Genomic DNA, 16218 nt, shown 5'->3' with positions numbered 1-16218 from the left:
GATATAAGTGTTCAAGAGATGGGGGAGAAGGAGTGTATGTGTCATTAAGTGGAACTAAGGAACTAGAGGGTTTTGTGCAGGATTGTGTAGTTAAGTAGTAGGGTTGAGTTTGGGTGCTGGAAAAGTTAACAATATCAACTGGGGAGCTAAAATAATTTTTTAGAGAGTGCTGGAAAAAAATAATGTTTTTCAACTATTTTTTTCATGTATGAAAGTATATATTCTAGTAAACAAAATTGTTCAGAAATGTGAATTCTGAGAAAGCATTACTCTTTGCCAGCTGCAGGAAGTGGTAGGTCTTAACGTGCTACATTCATGTAGTACAATGTAATGCTGACCACTATTACATCAACAAGCAGTGCCCATGCTCAAAGGACAACTATAGCTTATAGCTGGAGCAAATGTGTCCTCTTTATTGAAAATTCAATAAATCAATTACCACTTGAGTGTATATTGATGCGTCTTAGAACAAAATCCTATGCTCAAATAAAACTGCCTCAAAATATTTACAAGCATCTGATTAGGCTTTCAGGTAAACTGTAATTGCTAGAAGTCTAATACTTTTCATCGCAGTACCTGGACATTAGAAATGATGCATAAAAACTAAGGAAACACCTCAGGTGTGATCTCTTGGTTGTTCATGAAACGCTCCATAAGAGTATCGGCCAGTTCATTCTTTCCCATCTCACGCAAAGCCCTTTCTAAGGTCTTCATCTGCTCCTTAGGCTTGACACCAGCTGTCAGTTCACGCCATTTGACAAGGCACTTTTCTACCACAGTAGTTCTGATGTCACCACTTTCATCATTCAGCAGTCCTGCGTCATCTGTATCATAGATGAAGTTGATGATCCTGAGACATGGCATGTTCAGAAGCATCGGGAAAGTAAGAGAGTCTGGCTCCTTTCCTAGACCTCGACTTAAGTGCACCAAGCTAGCCCGGCTCAAGGTTTCAACCTCTTTTGACTTTGGGCCTGTTTAATTGGAAGTAGAACAAATTTAGATGCTAAAAAATATTTTGTGTATAGTCAAAAATATCCAAAACATTTTGTTACCTCCTCAAAAATAATATTATGAAGTCCAATGATGTTAAGACTACAGCAACAGTGAGCAGAACTTTGAGAGGAAAAAAAGCATGTCACATTTCTGAAACTGCTGTTAATTCATGAAAAACTAGAAGTGATCAAGAGAAACTTTAACAGTTCCAAAACGTTACTTATTTACCATTACATGAGTAATATGTCATAATATTACAACATCTAGTATACTGAAGCATACTTTAGGACAGGCTTACACCAGCAAATAAGGAATTGGTATCATATCCTTTCACAGGATATCTCAAACAGCTGTTTACATTCATCACCATGACATTACTATTAATGATACCTTTCATATCATTTCAGTGATACCATGCTTAAAAAGTATTTGCTAGCCACGAACAAGCAGTTTTATACCTATGAAATGGACGTTTATCTCACAACAGTAAATCTCGCTTCTGCCACACACACAGACACACACTCTCAAGTTCATCGGAACTCAAGTCTCCTAGATTGCTTTGCCAGAACTGTTTACAAAGCACTTGTGTTCTTTGAGGATTGCTTAGATCACGCAGTGTATAACCTGCATAAAACCTTGGTTTCCATGAGATTTCTAACAGTAAAGCGGCTCGACATTGCAGTCATGGTTACCAAGTGAGTCGTGTCCCTTGGTCCTGTCGCCATTTATAAACACTCGCGCGTCTGTTCATTCTCTTTACGGACTATCTGAGCCAGCTTTTGAGAATACTATTAAAACAGCAGGAAAATATAACTTTTTGTATACGATAACAACTATTCGCACCCTACCTTCGTCCGACATTGTCGTATGCGCACAGGAGGAAGTTTGTCGCGGTGCTAACAACGGCTATAGCAACCCGTTGGCGACGGCACAATGAGCAAACTTAATAGTCACTTGATCAAACCTTGTAAGAGAGTTTCAAATAACACGTCTCTCTATTTATCCATCCACCAATCCGTTGTTTTTTGTTTTTTTTCCTTAATACAAAAATTCATCTTTTTTGTCTTTTTCTAAAGATAACATATATTTTAGTTAATTTTATCCTTGAGGCTTTATTCCGTATTTCATTCGCGCAGTCCTCTATAGCAGTGCTAAGGCTTTATATATTTATTGCCGACTTCATTCGCTCAAGAGACGGACGTGTATAAGTTTGTACTCAAACTTTGAGCTTAGGCCTTTTTAACAGCTTGCTAAAAAGCCCCCCACCCCACCCCACCCCCCTTTCATCTTTTCATTCTAATGCCAAAAGATGTTCATTAATCCAATTCATAAAAACGATCCACAGATTTTGGAAACCTATCCAGAATATTTTTTAAAACTGTACGTTCGTCTTCTAAACAAATTTGATATGGTAGGAATTGTTTCATGATGGAACAAATCTTTGTGAGAAAAAGAATTATTTATCTTCATGTAAAATGCTTAGTAAAAATAAAAAACTTAAAATTTCTAGCAGGACATAATGATTCACTGAAAAATTGTGCTTATTACTAGCACAATGCTATTAATAATTATATATTATACGTATATAGTTGATCTTCTACCCTCAAAGTGAGAGAACCTTAAAATGTTTTAATTTTTCAACATTGTCTTTATTTTCTTTGTAACAATAATCTTTCGTATAATACTGATTGCCTTTATTTTAAAAAGGGGCACCAATTAAATTTGTATATTCTATATTCGGAAGAACAATCAAATGCCTTGTGAAAACTTTCGAAATAAAATTTTATCTGAATATTTAAATGCTCTGATAATAATTTCAATTATCTTATTCGATCCTTTCCCTACCGCCCCTTCAATTTGATGGTTAAAGGATAATTAAGTGTCAGCTATATATGACAGTCATGTTTTATCTCCATGGCACATTTTCTTCATATAACATATTATTAGTATCAGAAGTATCATGTTCCCGTTCTTGATTTGTTCCACAACATGTAAAACATGTCATTTAGACACATTAGACTATCATTTCCACAAGTCAGACAAACATGTACCTAAATAATTTCTGTTTGTAGAGCATATAGTAGTTTATCATCATATAACTTAGCATCATCGGCGAATAACCTACAAATATTTGAAAGCCTTTCTGGTAAATTGTTGATAAACACTTTAAAGAAGATTGGTCTCAGAGTTCTGCACCGAAGGATTCCGCTTATATCAGACAAGAGAGAAGTTTAGCACATTTCACCTGCAAAACGTCAGTAAAATTCTAGGCGAATCCTGGCAGGATACAGTATCCACTCCGAGACCCTGTCTTATGCAGGCCTTCCCTTTGATTGTCTGTATGGGAGTCAGCTCCTCTGTGAAACTTGAAGTCTGAGATGAACATGCTGTCAGGAGAGTAAACGCCTATATGCAGTCCAGTCACGTGTGACATCAGTATATATTTGTGCATAGTCTTTGTAAATGGTTCTTCGTTTGAGCCTTGTCTGAAGTGATTTGGGTTTGGTACTTTTCTTTGCTGTATTTGGTAAAGTCAGTCTGTGGTTATGGAAGTGTCTAGGGTTCGCATACGTGTACGTAAGGTGCTGTACGTAATGCTTGCTTCTACTCCATTAATTTGTGTTTTGGATATGTTGGATGTGTTGTTAGATATAGTGGTGTGGCAACCTCTACTGTATCTGTGGGGTTGTGAGTGAATCTGCCGCCTGTCGGACTAGGTGTTCTGGTGAGAGACCTAGGACACTGTTTTCTGGTTTGTTTCTGCTTTTGAATATTATTGCCTGGGCTTTTAGTGGTGAAAGTAAAAACTGTTTAGCTATTTCGCTACTTCGTAGATCTTATCTGTTCATACGATTTCAACCCCTTTGTGGGGATTTGCTTTACATATGTCTACCTTTCCTAGGAGAGACGTGTCATATCATTAACTTCTATTTTTACACATCCGTGGTGACATGAAACGTGTTTGAATTTCTTGTCAGATTTCTTGTCACATCACGGAGATCACGTACGACATTCTGGATTGGTCCTTTTCTTACATCCATACGGCTTTACGATTGGTTAAATATGCTAAATAGAAAAAAGAACCAATCGAAGTTGAAGGCATTTTTGAAAGGTCATTCGATCTGCAGTTCTGGTTTTTTGAAAATTCTTAGTACTACCATGGAATGCTTGCTTGGAATTCAAGGAAAAGATTTTGTGATCTTAGCAGGAGACACAGTTTCCTCACGCAGTATTATGAAGATGAAATCTGGTATGTAAGTCTTCCCTACCCTCTTCCTGTGTCTATGAATATCTGAACAAATTTTCAGCACTGTAATATCGTTCGGCTTACCTGAGACGACTGAAAATGCCTCGATGTACGATCAGCTTTGTAATACCAAAAAAAAAAAATAAAAAAAAAATCCAAACTTATTGAATTTTTCGAAAAAATTGAATATTTGCAAACATAAAGAGAAAGTGTGTGTGTGTGTGTGGTGAACAGAAACATTTTCACATACATTTAGAGTTAGATTTAAACTTAGATCTTATGGTGTTTGTTTCCAACAGGGTGCGACTTTTGTTTTTTGTGGCGAGCCTAAACTCTAGTATAGAATATGTGGCATACAAAACATTAGAGTTCTCTCTCTCATATCGAATCAAATTTGACTTCACACTCTGTCTGCCTTCCTGCCTGCCTGCCTGTCTGTCTGTTATGCATTCGGAGTTACATTAACGGTGTAATGTGCGTGCACAGTACACTTGCACACACTCATATGCATATTGGATTGCATTGCAACGTATTTAAAATCGTTTACAGTCTCTTATAATCTAATAAGCGTGATTAAAGAACTTATCTTTTTAGAATTTTGACCTTATGTTGTTCATCGGGAACAGTTTACATTTAGATTTCTAACAATTATTAATGAAGCATGATTGCATCAAAGGGTAAATACCTTTCTATAAATAAAACGATGTCGTTAATTTTTTTGTGAAGATCAGGATAAGATATTCAAGATCGGAAGCCGAATGATGATGGCTGCGGTTGGGCAAGCTGGGGACACAGTGATGTTCACAGAGTTGATTGGAAAAAATCTCCAGCTGTACAAAATGAAAAACGGTAATTTGACAAATTTAGCAGCAAGCTGAAGGAATAAATGTGTCAGTCATTAGAGAACTGTCCTATGCCGTTTTAAGCTGTGTTACCTATCTTTTCATTAGTCAGTTTTTTTTTTGGTCAGGAATGCCAGATCGTCGTCGTCGTCATCGTCATCATCATCATCTAACATCATCATCATCATCATCAAAAAGAAAGGCTGGAAATAATCATAGGGTAATAAAAGGAAAACGAAAGAAACAAGGAAACAACGGAAGAAATGAGAAAGGAAGGGATGAGAGAAGAGAAGGGTGAAAGATCGAAGTGAGAGAAAGAGTCTACATGTCCATGAGCGATCGAGCATATCTGTCATGTTTGCAAATAAAAATGACGACTTCTATTCGTTTAAATGGTTGTTACGCCATCCATCAGTACAATACAGGTAAATATCGTTAAATGATCATCTCGTTGTTATTTATTATTTGAGCATAAGATGTCCTCTCTGAAATTGTTTTTCAGGTTATGAAATGTCCCTTCACGCCGCAGTAAACTTCACAAGGAGAATCCTGGCTGAAATGCTGCGATCTCAAAAGGTACCCAAAGATTTTCACATACCCCAGAATAAACAATTTTAAATTGTGCATTTAAATCAATGTAGCGAGAAACTTAAAAATGTTTTTATGAGATTTTTGTAACCAAAGATTTCAATCGCAGAATGGAATACGTGAATGCATTCTTAATCTTATGATGCATGTTAAACACGTTTTTGAGATAAGAACCATTCATTTAAAGATTTGCTCAATGCTTTTGATTCTGATGATAGCTGTAGGGTGTCTGCCATACCGTGAGCCTGCTAAACCTAAGGTTGCCGTGATCTATTGCTTTCTGTAGCCCAAGATGGTAAACTTGCTGATGGCTGGAGTGGATGAGGGTGGGCCGGCCTTGTATTTCATCGACTACATCGCGACTATGGTCAAGCTTCCCTTCGCTGTTCATGGCTACGGCGGCATGTTCACGATGTCTATCTTGGACAAGTACTACAAACCTGGTATATTGGGTCATATATAATTGTAAATTGCTACAAAGCTGGTTAGCATATTGTTTAAGGGTTGGCATACTGTCTAATTAGCGTACTGTCTAGTTAGCATGGGCAAGAGTGCAAGACACACACACACACACACCTCAAAAATACTTTCAACAATTTTTTCTTTTCTCTTTTCACGCCACTTAAAAAAATAAATTACAAAATCTACAGTGAAACGATGAGTACAGTATTTATAGTGACATATAGGAATACAGGACTTTAGTGACAAGTTAAAATTCAAGCTCTATTGTGACGTAGGAATGCAGGATCTGTTGTGACATGTGGTTTCCTTACTGATTCAGGAATGCAGAGAACAGAAGCATTAAATCTACTGAAGATGTGCATGAATGAGGTGAGCATTCACGCAATGTAATATTGCACAAAAAACAAAAAAAAATCCACTGACCATTTATTTTTCTTTTTAGGTCATCGGGAAGCGACTTACTAGAGACCTTTCTCTTCCTGGGGCCAACTTAATGTGAGGGCGGTGCCCATCTCCTTTCCCTCGCTGACTTACTTACCCAACCCTCTATGGAGTCAGGTACCCATTCCCGATAGCTCGGTCGAGTGGGAGAAGTTTGCTGCTCGACACGGGCATCGAACCGGACGCGCAGCCGAGTTCTGACGCCAGTGCTCGAGGCACTCGGCTATCTCCTTCCTCACCTTACCCCATTATCATGCCCAAATGCAGAAATATGACTTTCAAGATTTGCAAAAGTGCAATTTTTTTTATAGTTTTTTAAAAATTTGTGTTTTCATTAACTTTTGACAGAACGAGCAACATGATTTGTGCCTGTATTGTGTTCTGCTTACTAATTTGCATGTTTACCTTTGGGTATAAAAGACGGGGGAGGGAGAGAGAGAGAGATTTTTATATAATTTTATTCTTATTATACTGAAATGTTTTAGTTTGTCTATGCGCATTGTGCTTTTAGATTTTTATGCCTGTTAAGCTTGCTATTAAGTAAATGTTAATGGGGGAATGTGCTATATTATCACACTTTGTGACGATGATGATGCCAAAATCTGCAAAAGAAGTGTCTCTTCCGAGGAAGGTGTGCAACTTTCGATATACTTTGTTTTCACAATTACGATTTTTTGTTTTCAGATTCAAACACGCTTCGTGATCGACACGCCTCGCTTCATGGTGAGGGTGGTCACGGCAAAAGGTGTGGAGGACCTGGGCCTTGTTGACCCTAAGGCCAAGGGAACCATCTAGTGGACGCTGGGTGAGGACGACGAAGCTGTCAACGCTGATTACGTCGTTTTTCTTTCATTGACACCACAGGCTCTTCTTCGGCATCCCGCTTCACACGCCATCACTTCTTGAAATTGTTAAACTGTTCTTTAAAATATTGAATACAATTTATTCTGTTTTCGGACGAATCCACGGATTTCTATGTATGAAGGGAGTGCAGGGTTAGAGAGTGGTGCAGAGTGCAAACCATTCTTTGTTTATTTCATATTTTTTTGAGATCATTATATTTCGGCAACATAAAACATTGAGGGAAACTAAATTTAGGATCTGTAAAAAGGGAATCACTTTTCATGACAACGTTTGCGGTGCGTTTGAAACGTGGGAAGGTTGACTAAAAGACGATAATTATAAAATCTTTGGGAGGCAGGCAAAAAACACTGATGAAGTTGACAAATTGCAGCAATTAGAAATGTCAGTACGTATTGATTAAATTGAAAACTTCAACGTGAAATATTTGTGTTTCTTCTCAACCTTCGTTATCTTTCCCAAATACAATTGTTTATGAAATTCGTCAAACGTGCACTGATGGAACCTTGCAAGCTTTTATGACGCAGACATTGATGACAAGCTAGGGAGATGTTTTCAGAAATTCTCGATTGTAGAAGACTGCCTACGTTGAGAACGGATTTTGTGCCCACAAGCCCTCTGGAATTATGTACTTCCATTCTTGGTGTCCTACGGAAACGTGGTGTTTTTAAGCTTATGAATAGCATAGTGAATGCTGCTAACCCTTTCTGTGTCAGTAGAAGCTTGTCAGCGTTCACTTTGTATCGTTGATTTTTTTTTTTCCGTATTTACGATATATCTATTGGGCAGAAAGGTCTGTATCGTCTGGCAACTATCTGAGTATTAAAAGAGAAGCACTTTGAAACTTTTTTGGAGGAACAAATTAATTTACCAGCTGGCAAGACAAAGGGCGAGGAAAAATCCGCAAAAGAATATTTATGAGGACTCACTTTTATCATATCTCAGCTTCTTTACTTACCTACCAACCCGTCTGCCGCCTCCGTTCTGCAGTGAAAAAAAAACAACTTGATAGTCGCAAGTCCTGATCTTTCAGATATGTGCCTTCCGTTTTGTTGTCCCGAGCTCCTGAAGCTCGCTGAATTTTGCGCCGAGAAATGCATCTGCTGTACGCAGTTGTCAATATATTTCTTTTGTCTGGCTTTTCCTTCGCTGCTTGTACAGCATTTAGCTCTCTGTGTTCCCACGGTTTATGTGTGTATGAGAGAGAGAGAAGGATCGCGTGTGTGTGTCTCGGGTGGGGTGGGGGACTCGATGTGTTTAACGAGTGTAAAGCGCGCTGAGCTAAGTGGTCATAGCGCTATATCTTCTTCTTCGTTCCTATTCGCCCCCAGTGGAGCATAGGGCCGCAACCACACGCCGCCATCGGACCCGGTCCTGGGCATCCCTTTCTAGTTGGGACCATGCCATGCCAGCTGTCTCTGCCTCTCTGTGGACTGATCGTCTCCACGTCTGTCTGGGTCTCCCAACCTTGCGCCTCCCCTGGGGGTTCCAGCCCAGAGCTTGTCGCGTTATATTGTCGGTTGGCTTTCGTAGAGTGTGGCCAATCCAGCCCCACTTTCGCTTCTTGATGTCTAGGCTGGCAGGGTTTTGGTTGGTTCTCTCCCACAGGGCTGTATTGGAGATCTTCTCAGGCCATCGGATGTGATGGATGAGGCGCAACCATAGCGCTATATAGCAATTAATATTACTATTAAACAGCACACACCATCCAATCAGCCTATTATTCGCTGCAGGGTCTGAATATGGGACAGAGAAGCTTACATGACGAAAGAAAGATACGTTTTCTTGTGGTTCTTCTTGTTCTAATGAAAAAAAAAAAACGACTTTCAGGTCCTTGGTACGAGAATTTACTTCCTTCTACCCTTGTCTATTATTTTGATACAGATACACAAATTTGAGAGAAAAAAAAAAGTTCATCGACGAGGATGGGATTCGAACCCACGCGGGGAGACCCCAATGGATTAGCAGTCCATCGCCTTAACCACTCGGCCACCTCGTCATACATACCGACGTGCCAAAGAACCTATATAACTTTTGCTAACGAACCGTGTGAATGTTCATCTGTAAAAACAATTGCATGCATTTAAAAAATGTCGATGAAGAGATACTTACTATCTTTTATTAGATCCTGATATATTCTGTGACATTTATAGATGATCAAAGGTATTCAGTGATAAAGTCAGCCTGACCCAGACTCAAAAATGGAGTGACAGCGTGGGTAATCGACAGCTTTCTAGGCATAATACAGTATGTCTTTGCACAAATTTGCACCTGGTGAACACCCACTTTGGGATGAAAAATTCTTATATATGTATTATTTACAATACAATTTTACTTTACAGTACACTATAAATCATCCAATGTTTTCAATCAGATTTATCCTTCCATGAACTGATGCATAATAGTATGATGGTGCATTTATTGTGAAAATAAAGTACTTTTTAAAGACATTGCTGAGCTCAATTTTTATACTCATCAGTTTCACAGAAACATTAAAAGATGGAGAATGAGTTAGCTGCAGAGATGTCAGCCCATCCAGGCACTACCACACATTTTCGTGTTGCTCTTGCGGTACGAGCATTTGATATGATAGCATATTGTACTTTACATCTCATTTGAAAATTGATATGATAGCACTGTGCTTCACATATTATTGACAAAAAGTAAATAAATTCAGGAATAGTTTAACTGTTTTCTAATATCACAATAATGATGATGAACTTCATGAGTAGATAACCCTTGTTATGTATTGCCAGGCAGGGGCAGCAGCAGGAACATCTGTGGATGTGGCCCTGTTCCCACTGGACACAATCAAAACCAGACTCCAGAGCCAGCAAGGATTTAGAGCAGCAGGAGGTTTTCGAGGCATTTATTCGGGACTTTTGTCAGTCACTCTAGGATCTGCTCCGACTGGTGTGTAGAAGATGTTTATACACAGCTGGAAGATCACTTTTACATCTGAAAAATGCAGACACAAATTTATGCACCTTTAAGGGCATGTTAAGAAATTTTTTTTTATGATCCTTGCCATCATTAACAAATTAAAAAGTAAATAAATGCAAATACAGGGAGCTGAAATACCACACTTAAGCATCTATTGACTACTGTGTGTCAGTATTTTTTCTGAAAGAGTACATACCATCATAAGTGTTTGTAACCACAAATGATTTCTTGTGATACCATAAGACAGAGATCAGGCAGACAGAAATGTGCTTGAGAGAGAAGTGGTTTACTACCTTGGTCCTATCTCTGACAAGGAGTCTTTCTTTACTTAAGTGTCTATTTTACCCTGTTCCTGTCTTAAGAGTTAAAGATCCAGCTAAAGATACAAGCACTTTAGCTTCTAAAGAGGCGAGGAAAGGCTATATCTTCAGCACAAAAGTTGGAAGTACTTGCTCAGTATGTGAATGGTGAATCAACAGCCAGCATAAAAAGGAAAAAAAAAAAAAGATAGCAATGATAAAAACATTGCTTGAAAGCTGACAAAATATGAACATATTCTCTTTATGTGAATTTTTAATTTGTGTGAGATCCTTCTGGAACACATCCCTTGTGTAAAATGCTAGCCGTCTGTTCACGGCTTTACTGTAATTTCCCAAAGTTTCATTGTGTTTGTTAATTTTGTGCCTAAGAATTACATATAAATAATTTGACTAAAGTTAAATTGGCTGTTCTTTAAAACAGTTACTTAATGACTTGGTTTTTTGGTTGCAGCTGCTCTGTTTTTCGGCTCATACGAAACAACAAAGTTCATCTTGCAAAGGTTGTTGCCAGAGCACTTGGCTCCAGTATCTCATATGGTTGCCGCTGCCACAGGAGAGGTGGTAAGTGAATGTAAATATGTTTTAATACCCAGATTTCATGTAATAGTCAAGCCTGGGTTATTATGTTACAAGACTATTGATAGTTAAGACTATTATTAGTCTAGTAATCATTCATTTCTTTTCTCTATTTTTTTTACCATGCACTTTATTTCTATTTTGTAACAAGCTTAATGTAATAGAAACTGGAACAATGCATAAAGTGTTTGGATTCATTTATTGGAGACATTCTGTTTGTCATGCAAAATGGCATGCCAAGATGTCTAAGAAGTTGTGATTATAGGATTTTTCCAAAACTACAAGTAAGGCCAGATCTTATAAAAATTTGTCTAGCCAAAGTTTGCTGTCCAACATTTTTTTTTAATTGAAAATTTTTGTGTTTTTCAAATAGTATAATGTTATCAGGCATTTCAAATGCTATGAACTAGAGATTTAAATAGTTATTGAATAACACGACTGAAGCTCATTTGCCTTTCTTTTCTTAGCTTTTTCTCCAGAAATATGTTTGATTCCAGCATCAACAATCCTTTAAAACCTGTGTAGAATTCTTTCCTTGATTAGTATAGGCACAGCATGTAAAATTATGTCCTTGTATAACCACTGGCATATGAGAGTATACCAGCCCTGTGTTCTTTTGGGTTCAGAAACAAAATCATGCTATGTGTGTTTATCTTCCAAGATCGCCTGCTTAATTCGTGTACCAGTGGAAGTAGTCAAGCAGCGTGCTCAGGCTGCTCCTGCCCTGTCTTCCATCAAGATTTTCAAACAAACTTTGGCTGCTGAGGTATTACTTTAAAAACTGGCAGTGCTATGCAAAAATGAGAGAGACCTTCACTGAAGGTCATGCCAGGGGAAAGGCACATATCGATGCTATTGCTTGATCATGTGGGAACATAATTGCCCATTGTCATTTAAAATATTAATTTCAACGAGGCAGGAGAAACATAGCTTTAATACATAATGCTTAATTTATTTATAGTTTTTATTTTGAAAATCAAATTGCACTTAATTTGGTTGAGATGATGTGAACAGTTGCTAACTAAAACAATTGTTTCAGGGCTTGTATGGACTCTATAGAGGATATTCCACTACTGTTGCAAGAGAAATTCCATTTTCCTTCATCCAATTCCCACTCTGGGAGTTCTTCAAGGTGATGAGCCTTCTTTGTTTTAATAGTTTATACATGAGTTTATAATTGAAAGATATCTCAGTGTGTGTTGCTGTTTAGCTAACTTTCGAGTTTTCTCCCTTTGATTTAATTTGATTCTGTCATGCTGTCATATTACCTGCACTCTACAGTGGCATTCACACTAGATAATAATAAAACACAACAACAGTTAAATTTCAACCTCAAATAATTATATGTTCAAAAAACCCCAAAGAAATCTAAATCTCCTTAACACAGAGCCCAAACACCCTAACAGTTCCCTTTCCAGTCAAATTTCCAATATTTGTTCACTTCTGTCAATGCAGTCCCTCACAAAGTATCCACTTCAAAAAAAACACATAAATAGTCTCCACTTCTATCAGTGCCCTTTTTGTAGCTTGGTACGATCCAACCACTGACAGCCGATGAACGCAAAGTAGATAGCCAGAAAAAAGAAACAAAAATAAAACAAAACCTGGACAGAAAATTACCAGTCTTTAAAATCAAGATTTCGCTTACAAAAGTATTCCCCTCAATCAATAATCTACTTTCAGCTACTTATTTCATACAGAAAAAACTAGATATCCCTCTATCAAAGTAAAAGTTCCACCATTAATTCACAACATTCACAATTAATGGTTATCAGAATTTTCATTTACTCTGGAATTCCTCGTGCATTTTTCTATGTGTTACAGCCAAACTTCTATGTCGAATGTCGAAGTTTCAAGGGACCGATGTAAAAAAATTTAGTTATGGAAGGTTTGAGTTCAGGAAATTCGTCAAAAAAGAACATTTTTCACTGTGGACTTATCTTTATTTCTGCATCTCCTCGCACATTGTTCCCAGCAGAAAAGTTTTTTATGGATGTCTGATGACAATTTTTCTTCATTTCTTTTAAAAGAAACAAGTCAATGACAGACATTGAGTCAAAAATGTTCTTGGGTACATCTTTGCACGACTTGATCAATGAATGAGCGTCGTGGTTGTTGCCTCCTCCTGGGTTCGAAGTGATGGCAGTTCACATGTGTTTCCTATACAGAAAGGAAAATATTGGAGTGCAAGGTTGATGGGGGAGGAGTACACAATTTTACACTTTCTGACATATTTTCAAATGGTTTCAACATACTGACCAGCTTAAAATTATTTGAGTTGTGGAAGGTTTTGGCTAGGCTGACTTAAGCTAAGGAAGTTGAATATGCTTTAATGGTAAACCAACCAATAGATGTTTAAAATTTGAGTTAAAGAGAATTTCAACTTACGGAAGGCTGAGCAGAATTACAGAAGTTCGACTGTATATAACCTTGGAGAGAAGAGCAGACTTATATATATATATGTGACTTCTTCAAAGCCAAACTATTTTCACCAAAACAGAAAGAAGCAATTAGTGTTTGACACTTCATGATCAATAATATTGATGGCAACATTTTTGTGATGCTCTAATTTGGAAATAAACAGGTTTTATTTTTAACTTCTTTCCTAAGCTGTACTTATATAATCATTCCATGCTTTGGTCTTTATCTCTGGGTAAAAATACAATCAGTTTTTCTAAACATTTCAGAAGCAGTGGTCTGTGAAGACACAAAAATCCATTGCTGCTTGGCAGTCGTCTCTTTGTGGGGCATTAGCTGGTAACTGTCACATTGCTTCTCTGGTAATATTTCTTGTTCTTTTGCTGATACCTGCATACTCTTTTCGGAATATTCTGCTGTATTGCCAGACAGCTTATTTGCAAGGTGTTTACAAGAACACTTTGGCACCATTATAACATCTACTTAACAGTTTCTGATGGGCTTACATGTTTATTACAGGAATATTTAGACATTAAAAGCCACTCATGCAGCTTTAGATAATACTGCTAACCACTCAAAAGATTGACCTACTGCAGCTTAACCAGAGAACCTCAGAGGCTTAAAAAGCCTCATCCCTTTAGTCATACAATAGGATGGAGCCCTTGGCACTTGGCAATTCTGCTCATGTTACTGTAATTTTTTATTTGAATAGTATGGAATGACAGGGGAAGAGGATACATTTTCAAATTTTCTTTTTTTCAGGTGGGATTTCTGCAGCTCTGACAACACCCCTTGATGTCGCCAAGACACGCATTATGCTGGCTCAGGTTTGATGTTTAATAGGAATGGGCAGGAAACAATGAAGGCTTTTAAAGAAGACATATGCTTGTTTTATTCAAGTATAAAAAGTATCTGGCAATAGATTTTCATCAAAAATTAAACTCTTAAAATTTGAATAATTAAAATCTAGTGGCATTTGCTGCTGGGAAGGGATGCCCAGAACCAGATCCTATGTTATGGTGTAGTTGCAGCCCTATGCTCCACTGGGGGTGAAAAGGACTAATAATAATATAAATAAGAAGAATAAGCATATGCCTATGTAACACTGTTACTTGTATTCTTGCTGATCATAAGTGTTGTATAGTTGGTGGCTTGTCAAGCTGAGGAAGGGGAATATCTACCATCTGACAGGACATAATGGTTTGAAGACTTTTTTCCCACCTCAAGTAGAATTTCCATCTTTAGTGTCTGTGGATATGCTGTCATTTATTGTGAATTCTTGTTGCAGAAAGGCAGTCCAACAGCTAGTGGCAGCTTTATCTTTGTCATGAGACATATCTACTGGGAAAACGGTGTTCCAGGGTTGGTATATTCTATTTGGTTTTCAGCTTCAAAGGGTTAATTCTTAACAAAACAATTTTTCTCATTGATTTATCTAGAGGCCCCCAACTGTGATGTTGATGCCTTCTTTTCTTAATTTTCTGTTTTCTTGCTCTTTAAATTAAGAAGAGCAAATAAAAGCAGATTTCTTACATTGCAGGTTGTTTGCTGGAGTAGTTCCTCGTGTCATGTGGATCTCCATAGGTGGTGCTATTTTTTTGGGTGTTTATGAGAAGGTAAAAATTGTTCTGGAAGGAATGATGCTGAATACAGTGAAGAAATAGTGCATGATCTTTTGATATCTGCTTCATGGCCTTCCTAATCAGATAGTTTCAACATGATCATTAAGAAAGAAAGACGTATAAAACCTTATGTCATTGTTGTGTGATTATCTTATTATGACACCAGCTAGACGATTTAGGACATTAATGTGTTTTGAGCTTGTTAGGCTTCAGTCTACAAGCTCACTCTTAACTAAGATGGTGTTATTAGTGCTCTTGTGAACTAAAGCAGTAGCATTTGTTGTAACATGTTTTGCTGGAGATTTATTGCAGATGCTCTGCACATGCTGTTACCTTCTTCTCTAAAGTCAAAAAGTTAAAAATTATCTATAGAGTAGTTTTCATTTGAAGCTTCATTCATAAATGTGATTTTTATCATGTGTAATGCAAACCGTTAGTTATGAAATACTCGTATCCTTACTTACATTTGCACATTATGCTCAAGTTATGCCAGTAATAGCTACACAGCTATATACCTCATAGGAGGCAACATTTACTATTCACACTGTACAAAAGTGGGAATTATTTGCTTTCACAATGCTCTATGTACATGCATGTGGTGAGGAAATGCCAATATGGCAAGAGGAGAGTTGAAGGCAACAAAAGGCCATGAAAGGTGTGTACACTTAAGATCATATTTTTCTTTTTGGTTGTCTGCTAATTTTCAATCTTTGCCAGAGAGGTGTGCCTCTTAGTAGGAAAAATCAATGCTCAGTCTTCCTCCTCTTGTTCACACTTTAATGTGTAATAAATGTTGAGCGTCAGGCTTCGTGGACAATGAATTCAGTCAAGTGATTGTTAACAGATGAACTGATGTAAAATTTTGTGTATCTGGCTGCCTTAAATAAAAGGGATTCATAAACAGT

At 37.5% G+C, this 16218-nt stretch overlaps 3 protein-coding genes and 1 non-coding gene across 6 annotated transcripts; 2 read left to right on the top strand and 2 right to left on the bottom strand.

Annotated features, from left to right (window-relative positions):
• Positions 1-389: 389 nt before the first annotated feature.
• LOC112572381 lies at positions 390-1987 on the bottom strand. Of its 2 annotated transcripts, none has more exons than XM_025252035.1 (2): positions 1842-1987; positions 390-971 (listed from the first exon to the last, which is right to left on the bottom strand). In XM_025252035.1, the coding sequence occupies exons 1-2, from the start codon at positions 1852-1854 to the stop codon at positions 604-606; spliced, it is 381 nt and encodes a 126-aa protein (XP_025107820.1). In that variant the 5' UTR covers positions 1855-1987; the 3' UTR covers positions 390-603. The 2 variants fall into 2 exon arrangements, with proteins under 2 accessions (XP_025107820.1, XP_025107819.1); XM_025252034.1 differs by lacking the exon at positions 1842-1987 and adding an exon at positions 1452-1604.
• Positions 1988-4067: 2080 nt separating this feature from the next.
• Positions 4068-7858, top strand: LOC112572885 (proteasome subunit beta type-2-like). The gene is made up of 6 exons (XM_025252864.1): positions 4068-4243; positions 4967-5089; positions 5585-5658; positions 5957-6113; positions 6452-6501; positions 7258-7858. The coding sequence occupies exons 1-6, from the start codon at positions 4153-4155 to the stop codon at positions 7366-7368; spliced, it is 606 nt and encodes a 201-aa protein (XP_025108649.1). The 5' UTR covers positions 4068-4152; the 3' UTR covers positions 7369-7858.
• Positions 7859-9136: 1278 nt separating this feature from the next.
• On the top strand, positions 9137-16218 carry LOC112571552 (S-adenosylmethionine mitochondrial carrier protein-like). 2 transcript variants are annotated; one of them, XM_025250610.1, is made up of 10 exons: positions 9137-9648; positions 9914-10005; positions 10191-10347; positions 11149-11258; positions 11935-12039; positions 12313-12405; positions 13961-14030; positions 14454-14518; positions 14980-15053; positions 15232-16218. In XM_025250610.1, the coding sequence occupies exons 2-10, from the start codon at positions 9934-9936 to the stop codon at positions 15353-15355; spliced, it is 870 nt and encodes a 289-aa protein (XP_025106395.1). In that variant the 5' UTR covers positions 9137-9648; positions 9914-9933; the 3' UTR covers positions 15356-16218. The 2 variants fall into 2 exon arrangements, with proteins under 2 accessions (XP_025106395.1, XP_025106394.1); XM_025250609.1 differs by having other exon boundaries at positions 9235-9681.
• Trnas-gcu lies at positions 9352-9433 on the bottom strand. The gene has a single exon. It is a non-coding gene; the product is annotated as a tRNA-Ser (tRNA).

This window comes from Pomacea canaliculata, linkage group LG9 (assembly GCF_003073045.1).
Source record: "Pomacea canaliculata isolate SZHN2017 linkage group LG9, ASM307304v1, whole genome shotgun sequence".
Taxonomy (NCBI): domain Eukaryota; kingdom Metazoa; phylum Mollusca; class Gastropoda; order Architaenioglossa; family Ampullariidae; genus Pomacea; species Pomacea canaliculata.
Note: the sequence above shows the minus strand (reverse complement) of the source record. Positions and strands in the feature narration are given on the sequence as shown.